The sequence below is a fragment of the Lynx canadensis genome, chromosome B2 (assembly GCF_007474595.2).
Source record: "Lynx canadensis isolate LIC74 chromosome B2, mLynCan4.pri.v2, whole genome shotgun sequence".
NCBI classification, from domain to species: domain Eukaryota; kingdom Metazoa; phylum Chordata; class Mammalia; order Carnivora; family Felidae; genus Lynx; species Lynx canadensis.
In genome coordinates this window covers 135,969,868-135,985,715 of record NC_044307.1, presented here as the reverse complement: position 1 = coordinate 135,985,715, position 15,848 = coordinate 135,969,868, and the positions used below count along the sequence as shown (strand labels likewise).

The 15,848-nt window shown below is 42.8% G+C and overlaps 1 protein-coding gene across 1 annotated transcript in view; it reads right to left on the bottom strand.

The window, feature by feature from the left end:
- Positions 1 to 538: 538 nt before the first annotated feature.
- PPP1R14C (protein phosphatase 1 regulatory inhibitor subunit 14C) overlaps positions 539 to 15,848 on the bottom strand; it is an 88,339-nt gene continuing 73,029 nt past the window's right edge. The window contains exon 4 of the mRNA XM_030316584.1: positions 539 to 2,121. Coding sequence (XP_030172444.1) covers positions 2,047 to 2,121 — 75 coding nt within the window. The 3' untranslated portion in view covers positions 539 to 2,046. The remainder of the gene's footprint in view (positions 2,122 to 15,848) is intronic.

The window sequence follows — 15,848 nt, the reverse complement described above, 5'->3', positions numbered from 1 at the left end:
GATCCTAGAGTCTAACAGAAGAGACAAAGAGGTGACTAGACAGTCATAATACCGTGGGTACACTCTGTGATGGGGTAAATACTAGAAGCTCTGGACATACTTAGGAGGAGATCTAAGCCAGCCAGCCCATCACTCAGGCTGGCCTAAAGGAAACCCTGCAAATTCGGTATTTTTCCATTTATAGGGTCCACGGCATTCTAACAATAATTGGAATATCTGATTGATTTCTAATTTTCTTGAGACTTTCTATCAGATGGAGAAAAGGGAATTTTAGTTAAATGCAAAGCACATAGCCTGAGAGAGGGTTGGCATGGAGTCCAGGCAGGACCAAATACACAGAGTCCATCGGTTTCCTTCCCGGCCCAGGAGTGTTTTCCAGCAACTCTGCTTCCATCAGGGGAGAGCCAGGATCAGATGCCCGAAAACACCTTGCAAACGAAAAGCCCGATGGAAGTGCTTGGTAACCCCGGTCCGCAGAACACCTCACAGAGTCAAGCGATCACTTTAACAGGTTTTGCAATGAGATGTGCACGCAGAGTTGTAAGCAGCTCCATTTATTTGAGTAAATAGCTTGTAAATAAATCGTTGGTAAACATTACAAAATTAAATACATTTTCGAAAGCTTGCCAGTATACATAAAATTCACAGACATAGTTCTTTTAAAAAATAAAATATGTTCAGAGCACCCTTGATAGAAAATGTTTAACCCTTGTCCTCGGACAGGGCCACCTAGAGACATCTTACGGTAAGTGGGGTTTCTGTGGGGAGGCGGTGGAGGCCTCCTGGGGGGAAGGAAGAGTTTCTACTCTGACCTTTTACCCAGCCCACATCCATCTGAATGTTGACCCTTCTCCAGGGAGCTGATATATAACAGAGAGGGGCAGGGCTGGTGCCCCACGCCTAGCTCCAAGCAAGGAGACCGGGGTGCATGATTAGGGCCCGGAGCCGGAATCCTCACCACATGCCAACAAGACAACCAAAACACAATCTCCACCCCCCTTCCACACGAGCAAATGCCCCTGGATCAACTCTCTTGAGAGAAGGTGAAGTTTTCTCACCTCTGCGGTGTTCAACACTCGGTTCGCCTGCTCTGGTCTAATGCTGTCCAGGGACGGAAGGGACCAGATCTACTTCTAGGGAGGACGATACCTAATTTGCTAACTTTCCTTACGACCTGCTTTCGTGGGGAGAGAATAATACACAGTATTTGGTTGAAAGCAGAGAATTAATTGCTACACGGTGCTTCTTTTTCCCACTGCAAAACACCACTCAGCATGGGCATTTCTCTAGACATCTGAATAGTTCTTGAAATTAAGGGTTCATAAAACTTTAAAAGACCACAAACGAGGCAATAAGGACGTGACCTGGCGAAGCATCCCAAATAATGAAATAATATAAAGTCCATGAATTAAGCCCTTGACCAACTCGACTTTTTGTGGCGTAGCTCATGAAAATAACGGATACACTGACTTCGTTCACTTTGGTGCATAAAGTGAATGTTGAAGGTCAGCAGCAGGTCACGCGAAGAGTGTCTCGTGACCTCTTGAACACACAGGTACTGTGACCTCCAGTGAAAGGAAAACCACAAGTTTATTCCATCGGTGTGAAATAAAACTCACATCTACATTTTAACTTAGTCGTGTGGAGATATATACAAGAAATTCGACATCTGAGACAGTTGTACAACTTAGGAAAAAGTATTACCAAACTAGCTGTAAGAAAACCATCATCCCTGTATAGTTAGGTCCTAAACCTCTGATTTCTCAAAGAAAACGGTGCCTGGCCCAGCCCATTCTTCCATGTCTGCCTGGTTTGATACCCCTGGTTGGGCTGAAACCAGAGTCGTGATATCCTTGCTATTAAAATATTACACTAGCAAAACCTTTTAAAACAAAAAAGGAACACTCTTGAATAAATGTCTAATAGACACCCCCTCCCCCAAAAAAAGGTTCTCATCAGGGCAACTAGTCTTTAATAAATGTCTTCATGAAGCCCAAATCCCAGGACCCCTTCTTCGTCTCTGGGACGGTCCACCCTGTGCTAGAATTATACAGTCTTCTTCTGCGGAGGACTCAGTTTTCTCATGCCTCTTATCCGACAGAGCAGCTCCTGGATAAATTCCTAAAAGAGAGCAGAAGAAGTTAATCTGGCAGGCTTGCTCTACCAAAATGTGGGGTTCAAATCTGCTTGAAGTCAGTGAGGTCAACTGCAGTTAACTTGTAGGTGATGAGTCTGGTTGGATGGGTTAACCCTCGCTGGTTCGCTACAGGACATTTTTTTTTTCAACGTTTATTTATTTTTGGGACAGAGAGAGACAGAGCATGAACGGGGGAGGGGCAGAGAGAGAGGGAGACACAGAATCGGAAACAGGCTCCAGGCTCTGAGCCGTCAGCCCAGAGCCCGACGCGGGGCTCGAACTCACGGACCGTGAGATCATGACCTGGCTGAAGTCGGACGCTTAACCGACTGTGCCACCCAGGCGCCCCTGCTACCGGACATTTTTAAACCAATGAAGCATAATTAAACCTCACATCGTGATGCCTTCTCGCCACTGCTCTCTTTGGGGGAGAAAAACACAGGCTGCTCTCAGTCACCGACATTATTGATTTGGCCTCCAAAGGCACATGTGGTTTAGATCAGCTTTCTCAACCTTGAATAAACCTTTACTATGAGCATACGAATCACCCAGAGAGCTTGTGGGTTCTGACTCAGTAGGCCCAGGTTGGGGTCTGAAAGTCTGTATCTCTCACCGGCTGCCAGCTGATGCCAGTGTCCGTCTCTGGACCACCCCCGGAACAGCAAGGCTTGAACAGCGGTTCTCGAATGTAAGTCCTCATCAGAATCACCAGGGGACTTATTAAACCACAGAGTGCTGGGCCCAAGAATTTCTGACTCAGTAGTTCTGGGTGGGGGGGGGGGGTGAGGATGTGCATCTCTGACAGGCTCCCAGGTAACCTGCTGCTGGTTCCACACTGAGAACCACTGATCTACATCTCAGAAAGAAGAGTCTTTTGACTTTTTTGACTACAGATCAGTTTTCTTTGAAAGCCACACACATTTTATATTTACAATCCAGTACATACAGACACATACCTGAAATAAAAATCTAAAGAACAAATACTTAATGCACATAATACACTCTATATTTTCTATTCTTTTTTTTAAACATTTTTTTAATGTTTACTTGTTATTTTGAGAGAGAGAGAGAGAGAGAGAGAGAGAGAGAGAAAGTGTGAGCAGGGGAGGGGCAGAGACAGAGGGAGACACAGAACCCCAAGCAGGCCCCAGGCTGCAAACTGTTGGCACAGGGCTCGACACGGGGCTCGAACTCACATACTGTGAGATCACGCAGGGCTCGAACTCACATACCGTGAGATCACACGGGGCTCGAACTCACATACCGTGAGATCGTGACCTGAGCCAAAGTCGGACGCTTAACTGACCGAGCCACCCAGGCGCCCCTTTTCTATTCTATTCTAATTTCATTTAAAAGGTAATGCAGAGGGAGACCAACTAAAATGATTTCACATCCTATTCATAGACGGACACCCAAAGATCGAAGAACAATGTAGAACAGTTCCCACTTGAGGCCTTCAGGAATCTTTCATTGTTGACTTAAAATTTTTGGCTACTCCAAAAATCCCATTTATTAGGTAATAATTACCTTGTCTTTCCATTTTATATTTGTCACAGAAGAAGCGGACAGCCAAACTTTCTGACCAGCAAGTAGCAGTCAGTGAATGACAGAACCGAGTACGTTGGGAATTTACCAAGAGAAAAACCACTGAGAAATCTTCCTCTCCACTTGGCCTTGTGAGGAACCACTCTTAAATTCTCCTACCAACCACAACGCTTAGTCACGGCCTCCCAGGCCAAATGATCTCCGCAACCACTCTCCAGCTCTAAAACACAATAAGCTTAAACATTTAGGATTTTGTTAGCCACCAAATTTCTTTTTTTTTTTTTTTTGGTAATGTTTTTGCTATTATAAAGTTATATGATTTTCCTAAACAACTTAGAAAATATAAGCCGGCAACAATTACTCCTCAGAATGAACCACTAATATATTTTCTCCTATGAAAACTGTGTTTTACCTAATTGAGATCACACCGTATAAATATGTCCTTTTATTCAATTTAGCATTACGTCATTATGTCAGCTTTCTCCCACAACATTAGTCTTCCTAACAATTAACTTCAGTGGTTATATGATCCTTTATTATATGGATATTCTACACTCCGCTTAATTTCTCCATCACTGGATGTTTGGTTGGTCCCTGACTTTCCAGAATTATAAACAAAGCCACAACTAACATCTCGGTGCATGAATCTGCAATTAAGATCATTCTCTTTGGAGAGCTACCCAGAAAGGGGTCAAAGGATAAAAACATTTTCATCCCTGCCACTTCTGACCTTGGGCAGAATGGAACACATAAGAAGTAAAATGAGGCCCTATTTTAACTTTGCGAGCACTATTGTATCTAATCTAAAGAGTTTTCTAAAATAATGCCGAGTTTTGGGGGCGCCTGGGTGGCTCAGTCGGTTAAGCGTCCGACTTCAACTCAGATCATGATCTCACAGTCCGTGAGTTCAAGCCCTGCGTCAGGCTCTGTGCTGACAGCTCAGAGCCTGGAGCCTGCTTCGGATTCTGTGTCTCCCTCTCTCTCTGCCCCTCCCCTGCTCATGCTCTGTCTCTCTCTGTCTCAAAAATAAATAAAAACATTTTAAAAAATTTAAAAAAATAATGCCAAGTTTTCACACTTATTTTCAATTTTCATTTTGTTAATTAAGTGCACATCTATTTCGCCCCCTGCTATGTGGTTTAGACAGTGTAATGTGAAACACACAGTTTCAGTTTCATTGTTTTTGGAAAGTGTTACTCAAATGACTGCTGTATGAACTTTAACATTTCAGTGTAGATTTCCTTTTTCTTTTTCTTTTATTGCCAAGGTCAGAATTACAAATCCTATCATTTATCCTACACTATTTCTATAACATATTTTTCATAAAGTTCATTATAAAAATAAAGATTAAATATCATAAGGAATAATATACCCTAAGCTACCGACCTTTCTTCTTCAAGACAAAAGCAATTTGGTAATTTAAATCAAATTCAAATTTTCTCAAAAAATCTATCCTGATGTGCAGTAATCTTACTGATTAAAAATTTCAACAAATAACTTGTATTTATAATATATTAACATCAACAAATCTCTGAAATTTTATACTAGTGTAATTTACGCCTGTAACTTAATAGACCGTATTATACATATTTTTTAAATGTTCGTTAAATTTGCATAATGAGGTGCTCAGCTAAGTTAAAAAAAACAGCAAGACCAATATTTATTCTCCATACAGAAACCTGAACTGAAGGATTTTACTGATTACAGATAATTCTCAAAGAAGATTCAAGAATCTGTAATCAAAAATACTTCGATGTCTCTTGTTCATATTACTGAAAAATTCTCTGCGTAAGTAACAATATATCTCATTTACTTCCGAAACAGATCACTCAGACTTGGGTTGGGGACACTAATTTAGTCAGAGAAAGGCTGCCCATTGAGGAAATGATATCTGATGTGAGATCTAAATTAATAGAGAGGCCAGCTCAGGGGAAGTCTGGGGGCCTGGGTCATCACACATGTGCAAAGGCCCTGCAGAGAAACAAGCAAGGGAGTGGGTGTTCCTGGTATGGAAAGGCCAAGATGAGTGGGGTGCTAGGGTCAGCTTGCCAGGGCCTTACTGGCCGTGTAAGGTGTTGAGAGAATATTCTTGATGCAATGGAAAGCCACTGGAGACTTTCAAGTAGGGAAGCAACATCATCTGATTTCGGTTTTTAAAAGATCCCTTTGACTGCCACGTGGAGAGTGGATTTTATAAAGATAAGAATGCAAGACGGGGCGCCTGGGTGGCTCAGTCAGTTGGGCATCCGACTGCGGCTCAGGTCATGATCTCATGGTTTGTGAGTTCAAGCCCTGCATCGGGCTCTGTGCTGACAGCTCGGAGCCTGGAGCCTGCTTCAGATTCTGAGTCTCCCTCTCTCTCTGCCCCTCCCCATTCATGCTCTGTCTCTCTCTCCTTCAGATATAAATAAACATTTAAAACATTAAAAAAAAAAAAGAATGAAAGAGAGGCCAGTTTGGACCTGTTACAGAGATCCAGGCTAGGGATGCCAGGGCCTTAAAGTTTATGGAAATCGAAACGGAAATTAAGTGGATCCATTCCAGAAGCAGAGCCAAAAGACCTTGCTAGACTGAATGTGGGGCCCCAGTAAAACAGGAAGGAGACAGGGAAAAGGGGGATGAAGGTCTCCGACCCTCATCAACTGGAAGATAGGTGGTGCCATCATGCACCAGGGATAACTGGAGGGGGGAAAAAAGCAGGTTTACAGGCCTGCGGTGCCCCTTACATACGTGAGGGGGATCTTAGGAAGACAGATAAACATGACTTGGTGTCTCAGCTCCCGGCTGACGACATAAGCAACAAGCATCACTAGCATTTAAATCGGTGGCTTGCAACTAAAAAAACACCCCCCCCTACAAAACCACATGTGATCCACACACATATTTAGAGGAACCTCGTCCCCAGAGACACAGGACCAAAATAAAAGTGTCTTGAAAAAAATAGAACTCTTACTATATGTGATGCCCCTTGATACTTTATTTTGAAAAAAAATAAAGGTCAAGACCAGCTCATGGGTTACCTCCCACAGTTTATAAACACAATGATCTAGACTAAAGTTGATTGCTGCAGTAGCCCCCAACCACATATACAAGTGGTATAAATATAAATAATATAAATATAGATATTTATAGTATATTTATATGCAACCTATATTTCTATATTCTATAATAGAAATGATATAGTGTAGCTATTTAAATGTAAATGAATGGAAATAAACACAACTTAAAATTCTGTTCCTTATTCACACTATGGTCCCATTTCAAATAGTCAGTAGCCAGATGTGGCCAGCGGCCACCATACTGGTCATTGGGCCTATAGAATATTTGTCATCTCAGAAAATTCTGTTGGACATCACAGGTGACAACACTTTGAATCACAAAGCTTGATGAGATAAACGTAGAGGAAAGCGTAAACAATAAAAGGCGGCTGAAGACCAAGGCCAGAGGCCCCCTAACAAGTGAGTTCTCGGGGAAGTTTTGGGGCCAGCAAAGGAGACTGAGAAGGAGAAACCAATGAGAGGGCGGGAAAACCCAAGAATATGCTGCTCAGCAGTCAAGAAAAGAACACTTTTCTAGAAAGAAGAGACATTCAATCAAGCCAAGTGCCAATGAGAGGTTAAGAAAGTCAAGACAGATTCAAAGCCAGGGTTGGCAAGAAAGGGACCATTGTGTTCTGGCTGGGAGAAGTTTCAGGAGAATGGCTGCGGACGGAAACTCCTGCCACTAAAAGGTTCACAATGACTTTCTTTGGATAAACAGCTTTATTAAGGTATAACTGGCAGGCCATAAACTGCAGACAACCAGCACAAGTCCACCATCTGTGCAGTCAACATAATGGACACATTCAATTCCTCCACAAGTTTCCTTATGCTCCTTTGCAATCCCTCTCTCCTCCCCCTGTTCCTCTCATTCCCAGGGAATACGCTGTCACTATTAGATTAATTTGCATTTTCTAGAGTTTTATACAAAAGGAACCATGACACTATGTACTTTTTAGTCTTCTACTTTTTTGGTTTCTTTCATTCAACATAATTATTTTGAGATTCAGCCACACTGTTGGATTTATTAATAACTCATTTCCTTCTTTATTTTTTTAAGCACTGGGTAGCATTTTGTTGTATAGGAATACCACGGTTTATCTATCCATTCAGCGGTTGATGGGAATTTGGGTTGTTTTTAGTATGGGGCTATTATAAACAAAGTTGCTTAAAACATTCATATAAAAGTCTTTGTATGGAATATACTTCCATTTCTTTTGGGTAAATACCTAAGACTGGAATGGCTGAATTGCTGATCTATTTGTTTGTTTTATTATGTCTCTGTCTGGTTTTAGTAGCAGAGTATTGCTTACCTCATAGAATGAGGTGGGGAAGTATTCCTTCCTTTTCAAGTTTCGAAAAGAGTTAGTACAGATTTGGCATAATTTCTTCCGTAAATGTCTGATCAAAATTCCCCTGTGAAGTCAGTTGGGAGTTTTTTGTTTTGTTTGTTTATGCCAATACCGCACTGTCTTCTAAGGATAGGTTTATAAGTTCTAAAATCAGGTAATGTTAGTCTGCCACCTTTGATGATCTTTTAAAATAAAATTGTTTTGACTATTCTAGGTCTTTTAAATTTCCTTAGGAATTTTAGAATCAACTTGTAAATTTCTACCAAAAAAAACCAAAACCAAAACCAAAACAAAACTCGTGCTGGGGTTTTGGTTGAGACTGCATTCAATCTATAAATCAATTTGTGAACATCAACAGTGAATGTTCTCAGCAACATTTTATAGTTCTCTGTGTACAGATACTGCACATCTTTTGTCAGATATATTTCTAAGTGTTTAATATTGTTGGTATTTTTATAAGGGGTATAGTTTTGTTTCAATTTCCAATTGTTACCAGCCGTAGATTTTCATATATTTACCTCATATCCCACAAGCTTGTTGAACTCACTTGTTAGTTACAGCAGCTTTTTGTAGACTTTTACCTTTTGCAGATGTTCTTTATAGAGTTTATGAATTTCCCTTGTATTCCTAGTTTGCTGAGAGTTGTTTTTTTTTTTTTTAACCAGGAATAGAGATTGGATTTTGCCAAATGCTTTTTCTGCATCAGTTGACATAATTACAGAAAGGGCTTTTTCCTCCTAGTTTCTTAACATGGTGACTTACCCTGATTGATTTTTGATGTGTGTGTGTGTGTGTCTAGATATAGATATAGATATAGATATAGATATATAGATATAGATATAGATATAGACATATAATGTTGAATTCAATTTGACAAAATTTTCTTTAGAAATTTTGCAGCTATGCTCGTGTGGAATACTTGCCTACATTTCCTATTATGTCTTTGGTTTTAGTAGCAGATTACTGCTTGCCCTGTATAATGAGTTGAGAAGTATTCTTCCTTTTCAAGTTTTGGAAAGAGTTTTTACAGAGTTGGTATAATTTCTTCCATAAATGTCTGATGAAAATTCCCCTGTGAAGCCACCTGGGTCTGGAGTTTTTTGGTTTTTTTGCTTTGCTTTGTATGTATTGGTGGGTTATGTCTTTACAGACATTTGTCTATTTCATGTAAGTTGCTGAATTTATTGGCATGAGGTGCATAACATCTGTGGACTCTAGAGTGATGTCACCTCTCTCATTCTTGATATTGGTAATTTGTCTCCTATCTTTATTTCCACTTAGACTAGAAGATTATCAATTGTATTGCTCTTTTCCGAGAATAAGCTTTTGCTTCACTGATTTTCTTTATTGATTTTCTGGCTTATATTTCACTGATTTCTGCTTTCATCTTCATTATTTCCTTTCTTCACCTTATTTTGAGTTGAATTTGCTCTTCGCTTCCTAGTTCCTAAGGTAAACTCTAAAGTCATTTATTGGAAAGCTTCCCTAATACAGACATTTCGTATCCTATGCTCACCACTAAGCACTGCTTTGGCTGCATCTCACAGGTTTTTGATATAATTGGTTTTCACTTCCTTCATTTCAAAATAGTTTCTAATTTCATATGTGATTCCTCCTTTGGCCCAGGAGTTATTTAGAAATGTATCATTTAGTTTCCAAATATCTGGGGATTTTTCAGACAACTTTCTGCTACCAATTTCTAATTTCATTATATTATTTAAAGAATGTACTTCGTATAACTTGAATCTCTTAAAATTTGAGACCTGCTTTATGGCCCAGGATGAGTCTGTGGTGGTGAATGTTCTGTGTGCATTTATAAAGAAGAAGGCTAACTTCGAGCAGGCCTCTTACCATACGACTTGTACACATGCAGATAAAAAGGATGCCGATCGGATGCCGGCAGAACATGCCGATAAAAAGGATGAACAAAGTGGTTCCCCAGATGCAATATTTCCACAAGAAAACGATTCTCTAACCACAAAGGACGTGCTCTTTTGTGACACTCAAAAAAGGGCATTCCTGACTCCTTTTTGACCTTTTCATCCCCCGCTAAAAGGATGGACAGAAAGTCCCTGGTGGATGTGGGTTCTGCACTAGGTCTGCTATGGGCTGGGCTCAATCTAAAGAAAAGGAAGGGAATGAACAGTTATTGGAGGCCTTCTCTGTGTAGCCTATTGCCATTTTACTATGTTGAATCTAACGTAGTAAGTTTTATCATTTCCATTTTATAGATGGGGAAATTGGATGTTCTAGTTCATTCTCAGGACTTGTCCAAGCTCACAAAGAAAATATTTGAACCCAGGTCTCTTGAAGCCAACTGAGCTCAATACAGAGGCACCAAGTCCCCACCACGTGCCAGACTCTACCCTCCGTGCTGGGGCGCAGAGAAACGGAGAGGCTCTGCCTGACAGGGGCCCCCAGGCCAGCGAGGCAAGCAGACATGGAAATAGGTTCTGTCAATGTGAGACATCGCTAAGTGTGCACGCAGGGTCTCCTGGAGGGCAGATGGTCAGTGCACGCTGCCCTTGCCCAGTCCAGGCCTGGGACCGCTCTTGCCTCTCCCAGTGGACGACAGGCTGAAAGAAGGTCATAATTCCAAGACACTTTGAAAGATGAGAAGCCCTGTGTCAATACAAGGAATCTAGAATCCAGAATCAGTGCTCTGGAGCCATGGCCCGGCTTCCTCTCCGTCCTTCTCCTCTCCCTCCCCCTCACTCCTTAAAGGAACACCGTTCATTAGCCAAACACCTCTCTACCAGTTTTTAAGACCTGGTCATTCTGGTTTTCTCACGTGGGAAACAGGATTTCAGCTAACCGCCAGAAGTTTTAAAAGGCAAACAGACATTGCCCTGACCCATCATTCGAGACAAGTGGCATCTGTTTTTTAGGCTACCTCAGCAGCTTTGGTCCAAACGCTCTTCAAAATGCTCCCTGACATCCTGAGTCTTCGACCTGAGAGCGTCCCCCAGCGGCAGGGCTCCTGTGGGCTGCTGAGGGCCAGGCCCTGAACTGCAGCTGGACGAACTGCGTCACATACTGGCCTTTAACAAGAGGCTGGGGCCCTGTGTCCCCAGGGCCGTGAATGCCGTGGTGACGCAAGGAGCAAGGAAAGAGAAGAGAAACAAAGATCTTGGATTACAGACACAGGAGGGTCCTTTGAAACAAATACTAAAAAGATCTCAGATGGGTCCCTTCCTACAGAGAGAGAGTTGCCCTCTGCACACACAGCAGGAAGCAGGGTGGCCACGTGGTTAAGAGGGGGACTCTGTAACGGGGGGGGGGGGGGGGCGGGGGCTGGGTTCAAATCCTTGTGCACCACTGCAGGGTTAACTATTTTCTCTGTGGCTCAGTTTTCCTCACGGCAAACTGAGAGCGACGATAATAAAATGCCCCCTCAAGGTTGGTGGAAGTATTTAAGGATTTGATGAATGAACAGAGGTGAAACGGGAAGGCGCTTGGACCGCAGGCAGCAAGGCCGCAAGTGCTGTGACAAAATCCACGCTGGCCTCCCTCATCCCGCCTGGTCCGGGGTCCCGGTTCCCACAGCACCTGCCTCGGGGACTCCTGCCCTTGACTGTGCACACGCACGCACTCAGGCACACACTCAGAGAGGCACATGAACACTCGGGCACACACACACTCAGAGAGGCACGTACTCACACGCGCGCGCGCACACACACACACACACACACAGCAGCAGCAAACACGCCGCCTCCCACCCTCCTTGAGCTCCTCCCTCTCCTAACTCCTCTGGATCTTTGAACAGGGCCTCTGTCCCGCTGCAGGCACAATCCTTACCCTCCCTCCACCTAACTCTCCTCCCTTAAAACAATGGAAAGTTTTGTCTCTTAATAAACACCTTTCTAAGTGACCCTGGGCCCCTCCCCCCACCTCAGTCCTGGGCACCATTTTTGTATCTGAGAATGCTCTGCATTCACCTCCTTAGTCACGAACTCACCTGGGGACGACTCTTTCCCACAGTGTGCACCTCTTACTTCGTTTAGCATAGTGCCAGGCTCTCCCGGGCACTGAAGGCCTGGCTGGGGTTCAGACACAACTCATCCTTACTGGGCACCTTTTATGTGACAAGCACTCTGGGCAGTTTCATGTACCGTCTCACTTTATCATTATAAGCGTCTGATGACATAGGCTCAGAGAGGTGGAGAGGCTTTCCCCAGGTCACACAGCTACTGAGTGGTCAGACCAGGATTCAAACCCTACATTTAAATAAAGCCATAAGAAACCTGGACTCAGCTCCTGGGAACAGGTGGTACAATTCCCTCACTCTGTACCACGGTGCCCAGGGTGGGGCGGCGGTGGGGGTTGGGGGGGGATCTTTTTTTATTAAGCAACCAGCATAGGTAATTTTAGTCTAATTCCAAACTAAACTAAAATGACTTGAAGTGTGTGTGTGATAGACACAGCAATCTTTTAATTTTTACATATGGGGGAAGGGCTGACCAGGTATGTAAAGGACTGTGTTTCCCAGGTAAGCTCTGGTTCCCCCAGACCATGAACCTTCCCTCCCTTCTGATCATAGCCTCTTCCCAGCACATAAATAGCTCAAAAGCCCTAAATAGCTGCCTTCTCTCATAGCTAACTTATAAATTAGAAAGGAACAAAAAGAGGAGGAGGAGGGAGCTAAAGGGGGAGAAAGAGAGAAGGAGAAAAGGGAGAAGAGAGGGAAGCTAGAGTGTTGACCTTTCTGCCCACTGAAATCCAGACTCTGTCCGGCCAGCGCTCCTCACGGCCATATGCCCTGACCAAGGTCTCTTCGTTTGACAATGCTAAGGACAACTTCTTTCCTTCCTTCCTTCTTTACTCTCTTCCTTCCTTCCTTATTTTCTTTCTTTCTTTTTCTCTTTCTTTCTTTCTCTTTCCTCTCTCACTCTTTCTTTCCTTTTCTTTTTCTTTCTCTCTCCTTCCTTCCTTCCTTCCTTCCTTCCCTCCTTTCTGCTTGCTTTTGGTTATCAACTTTATTGAGAAATAACTTATGAACAATAAATGTGAAAGAGTTCTTGGACCCACTTCCAATGTGTGTGTGTGTGTGTGTGTGTGTGTGTGTGTGTGTGTGCACATGCATGTGAAGACTTCCCCACATCAACAAGCAATTCTGACACCAGCAGGGTGTCCAAGAACTCAACTCAACTGTGACACTATCTACCTGGTGATAAAAGTTTCAGTCCCACAGATGCCACTTCAGATGCCAATCCCAAGTCCAGGTTGTTACCTGTGCTTCTGACAAACTGGCTATAAATCGGGTTCCCATGACCCCTTCCTTGGATTTGATTAATGTGCTAGAACTGTTCACAGAACTCAGGAAAACCCATTTACTCACTAGATTACCAATATATTATAGGATACGCATCAACAGCCAGGTAAAGAAACCCATAGGGTAAGGTCATGAGCAACGGCACTTCTGTCCTCGTGGAGCCTGGAGCCCAGCACAGTAGCACAGGGAAGCATCTCCAAACCCTGTCCTTGCAAAGTTTTTACGCAGGCTTCATCACTAGGCATGAATGATAAATGCACTGGCCATTGGTTCAACCTCCAGCCTCTCTTCCATCCCGGAAACCAGGGAGTAGAACTGAAAGTTCCAGCCTCACGGGCATGGTTGGTTCCTCCGGCAACCAGCCCCCATCCTTAGGTGCTTTACAAAAATCTCCTCATCCACATAAACCCAGTTATGGTAGAAAGGGGCTTGTTATAAATAACAAGACACCCATTTCACCTTTGTGGCTCTGATGCTTTTCAGGAACTGAGGACAAGAGCCCAACCAAGTATTATAGCAGAAGATGTCCCCATTGCTTTATGGCTCGGGAAATTCTGAGGGTTTGGGGAGCTGAGTCAGGAACTGTAAATAAGCAATATATTTTGGTCATCTGAATGACCAAATATATATCTGTCTTACAAGTCACAATACTATAAAATTATACCTATTTAAAGGTCAGATCAGGGCGCCTAGGTGGCTCAGTCATTTAAGCATCTGACTCTTGAGTTGGGCTCAGGTCATGATTTCACAGCTCATGGGTTCGAGCCCTGTGTTGGGCTCTGTGCTGACAGCATGGAGCCTGCTTGAGATTCTCTCTCCAACTCTCTTTGCCCCTCCCCCACTCACTCTAGTGCTCTCCCTCTCAAAATAAACATTAAATAAATAGATATAGATAGATAGATAGATAGATAGATAACAGATCACTGCCATTACTCTAAAATTTCTCATCTCCCTCTATAGCTCATCCCCCCTCCGCCCAAGCCCTATTTTCTATCTACAGTTTGCATTTTATGTAACTGGAATATTAATTATGTACCCTTTTTGCCTGGCTTGTTTCACTCAACATAATGTTTCTGATTCACTCATAGTGTTGTGTGTATCAGTCGTTCAGTCTTTTATATTGTTGACTAGTACTCCATTGTATGGATGTAACACAATGTGTTCGTCCATTCACCTGCTGATGGGTATTCTGGTTTGTTTCAAGTCTTTGACCATGGTGAGTAAAGCTACTACGAATATACACGTACAAGTATTTGTGGGGTCATATTTTTTTGTTTCCTTTGGGTAAATGTTAGCAGTACCATGGCAGAGGTGTATAATGCACATTTAACTTTTTAGGAACACCCAAACAGTTTTTGAAAGTGGTTGTACCATTTCACACTCCTGCCGGCAGGAGTACGAGAGTTCTATTTGTTTCACAGCCTCGCTAACACCTCGTGTTCTCAGTCTTTTCAGTTTTTAGCCATTCTAGTGAGTGTGGAGTGATAAGATCCTCCTTTTTCTCTTCTCTTTTCTTTTCCTTTCCTTTTCTCTTCTTTTCTCTTTTCTCTTCTTTTCCTTTTCTTTCCTTTCCTTTCCCTTTTCTCTTCTTTTCTCTTCTCTTCTCTTTTCCTTTCCTTTCCTTTGCTCTTTTCTCTTCTTTCCTTTCCCTTTTCTCTTCTTTTCTCTTTTCTTTTCCTTTCCTTTCCTTTCCTTTGCTCTTCTTTTCTCTTCTTTCCTTTCCTTTTCTTCAGGGGCTTGCCCACTCTCCTCCACATTGTCTTAGCAAGTCTTTGACTTTCTCCCCTCACTCCCCTTTGCTGGCCACCTACTTCTACCCCGTGACCTGCAGATGGGACGCTGGTATTCTCCAAAGCTTGGGTCCCAGCCTCCTCAAGGCATGATCTCTTGGCCAACCATTTCCCTCATATTCTCAGATCTCCTCTCTGCCTTTATCCCTGAGATCCAGGCCTGCATTTCCTGTGGCCCCCAGATGTCACCACAGGGACATCACATGGGCACATCCATCTCAAAATGACCAAAAGTAAACATACTGTTACCTATCCCTTCCTCAAACCTGTCCCTCACCCTGAGGAATTCACAGTTTCCATTATTGTGTCCTGAACAAACCACCATATAGATCTTACATTTGCCTCCAAATTAATCTATAAGCTTAATGAAATTCTGAGAAAAATATCAATATTCAAGAATAGTTAAGACAGTTTGAATAAGAAAATTATGGGGTCGCCAGGCCCTTGCTATGAACTGATTGTAACACAAATGTCACAGTGTGCAGTGATAGACAAAGAGCCAGAAGTCAGTCCCATGTATTAGAAAAATTTGATATACAAGCTGATTACATATCCATCGGGGTAAGGACAGACTGACTGCTCACTAAATGGTACTGGGACAACATGGCAAATGTAAAATTAGATCCCTATTTCACACCGTGCACCAAAACAAATTCAAGATGGTTTGAATACCTAGGGGTAAAAAGTAAAAGAGAAAAGTTTTAGAACAAAATA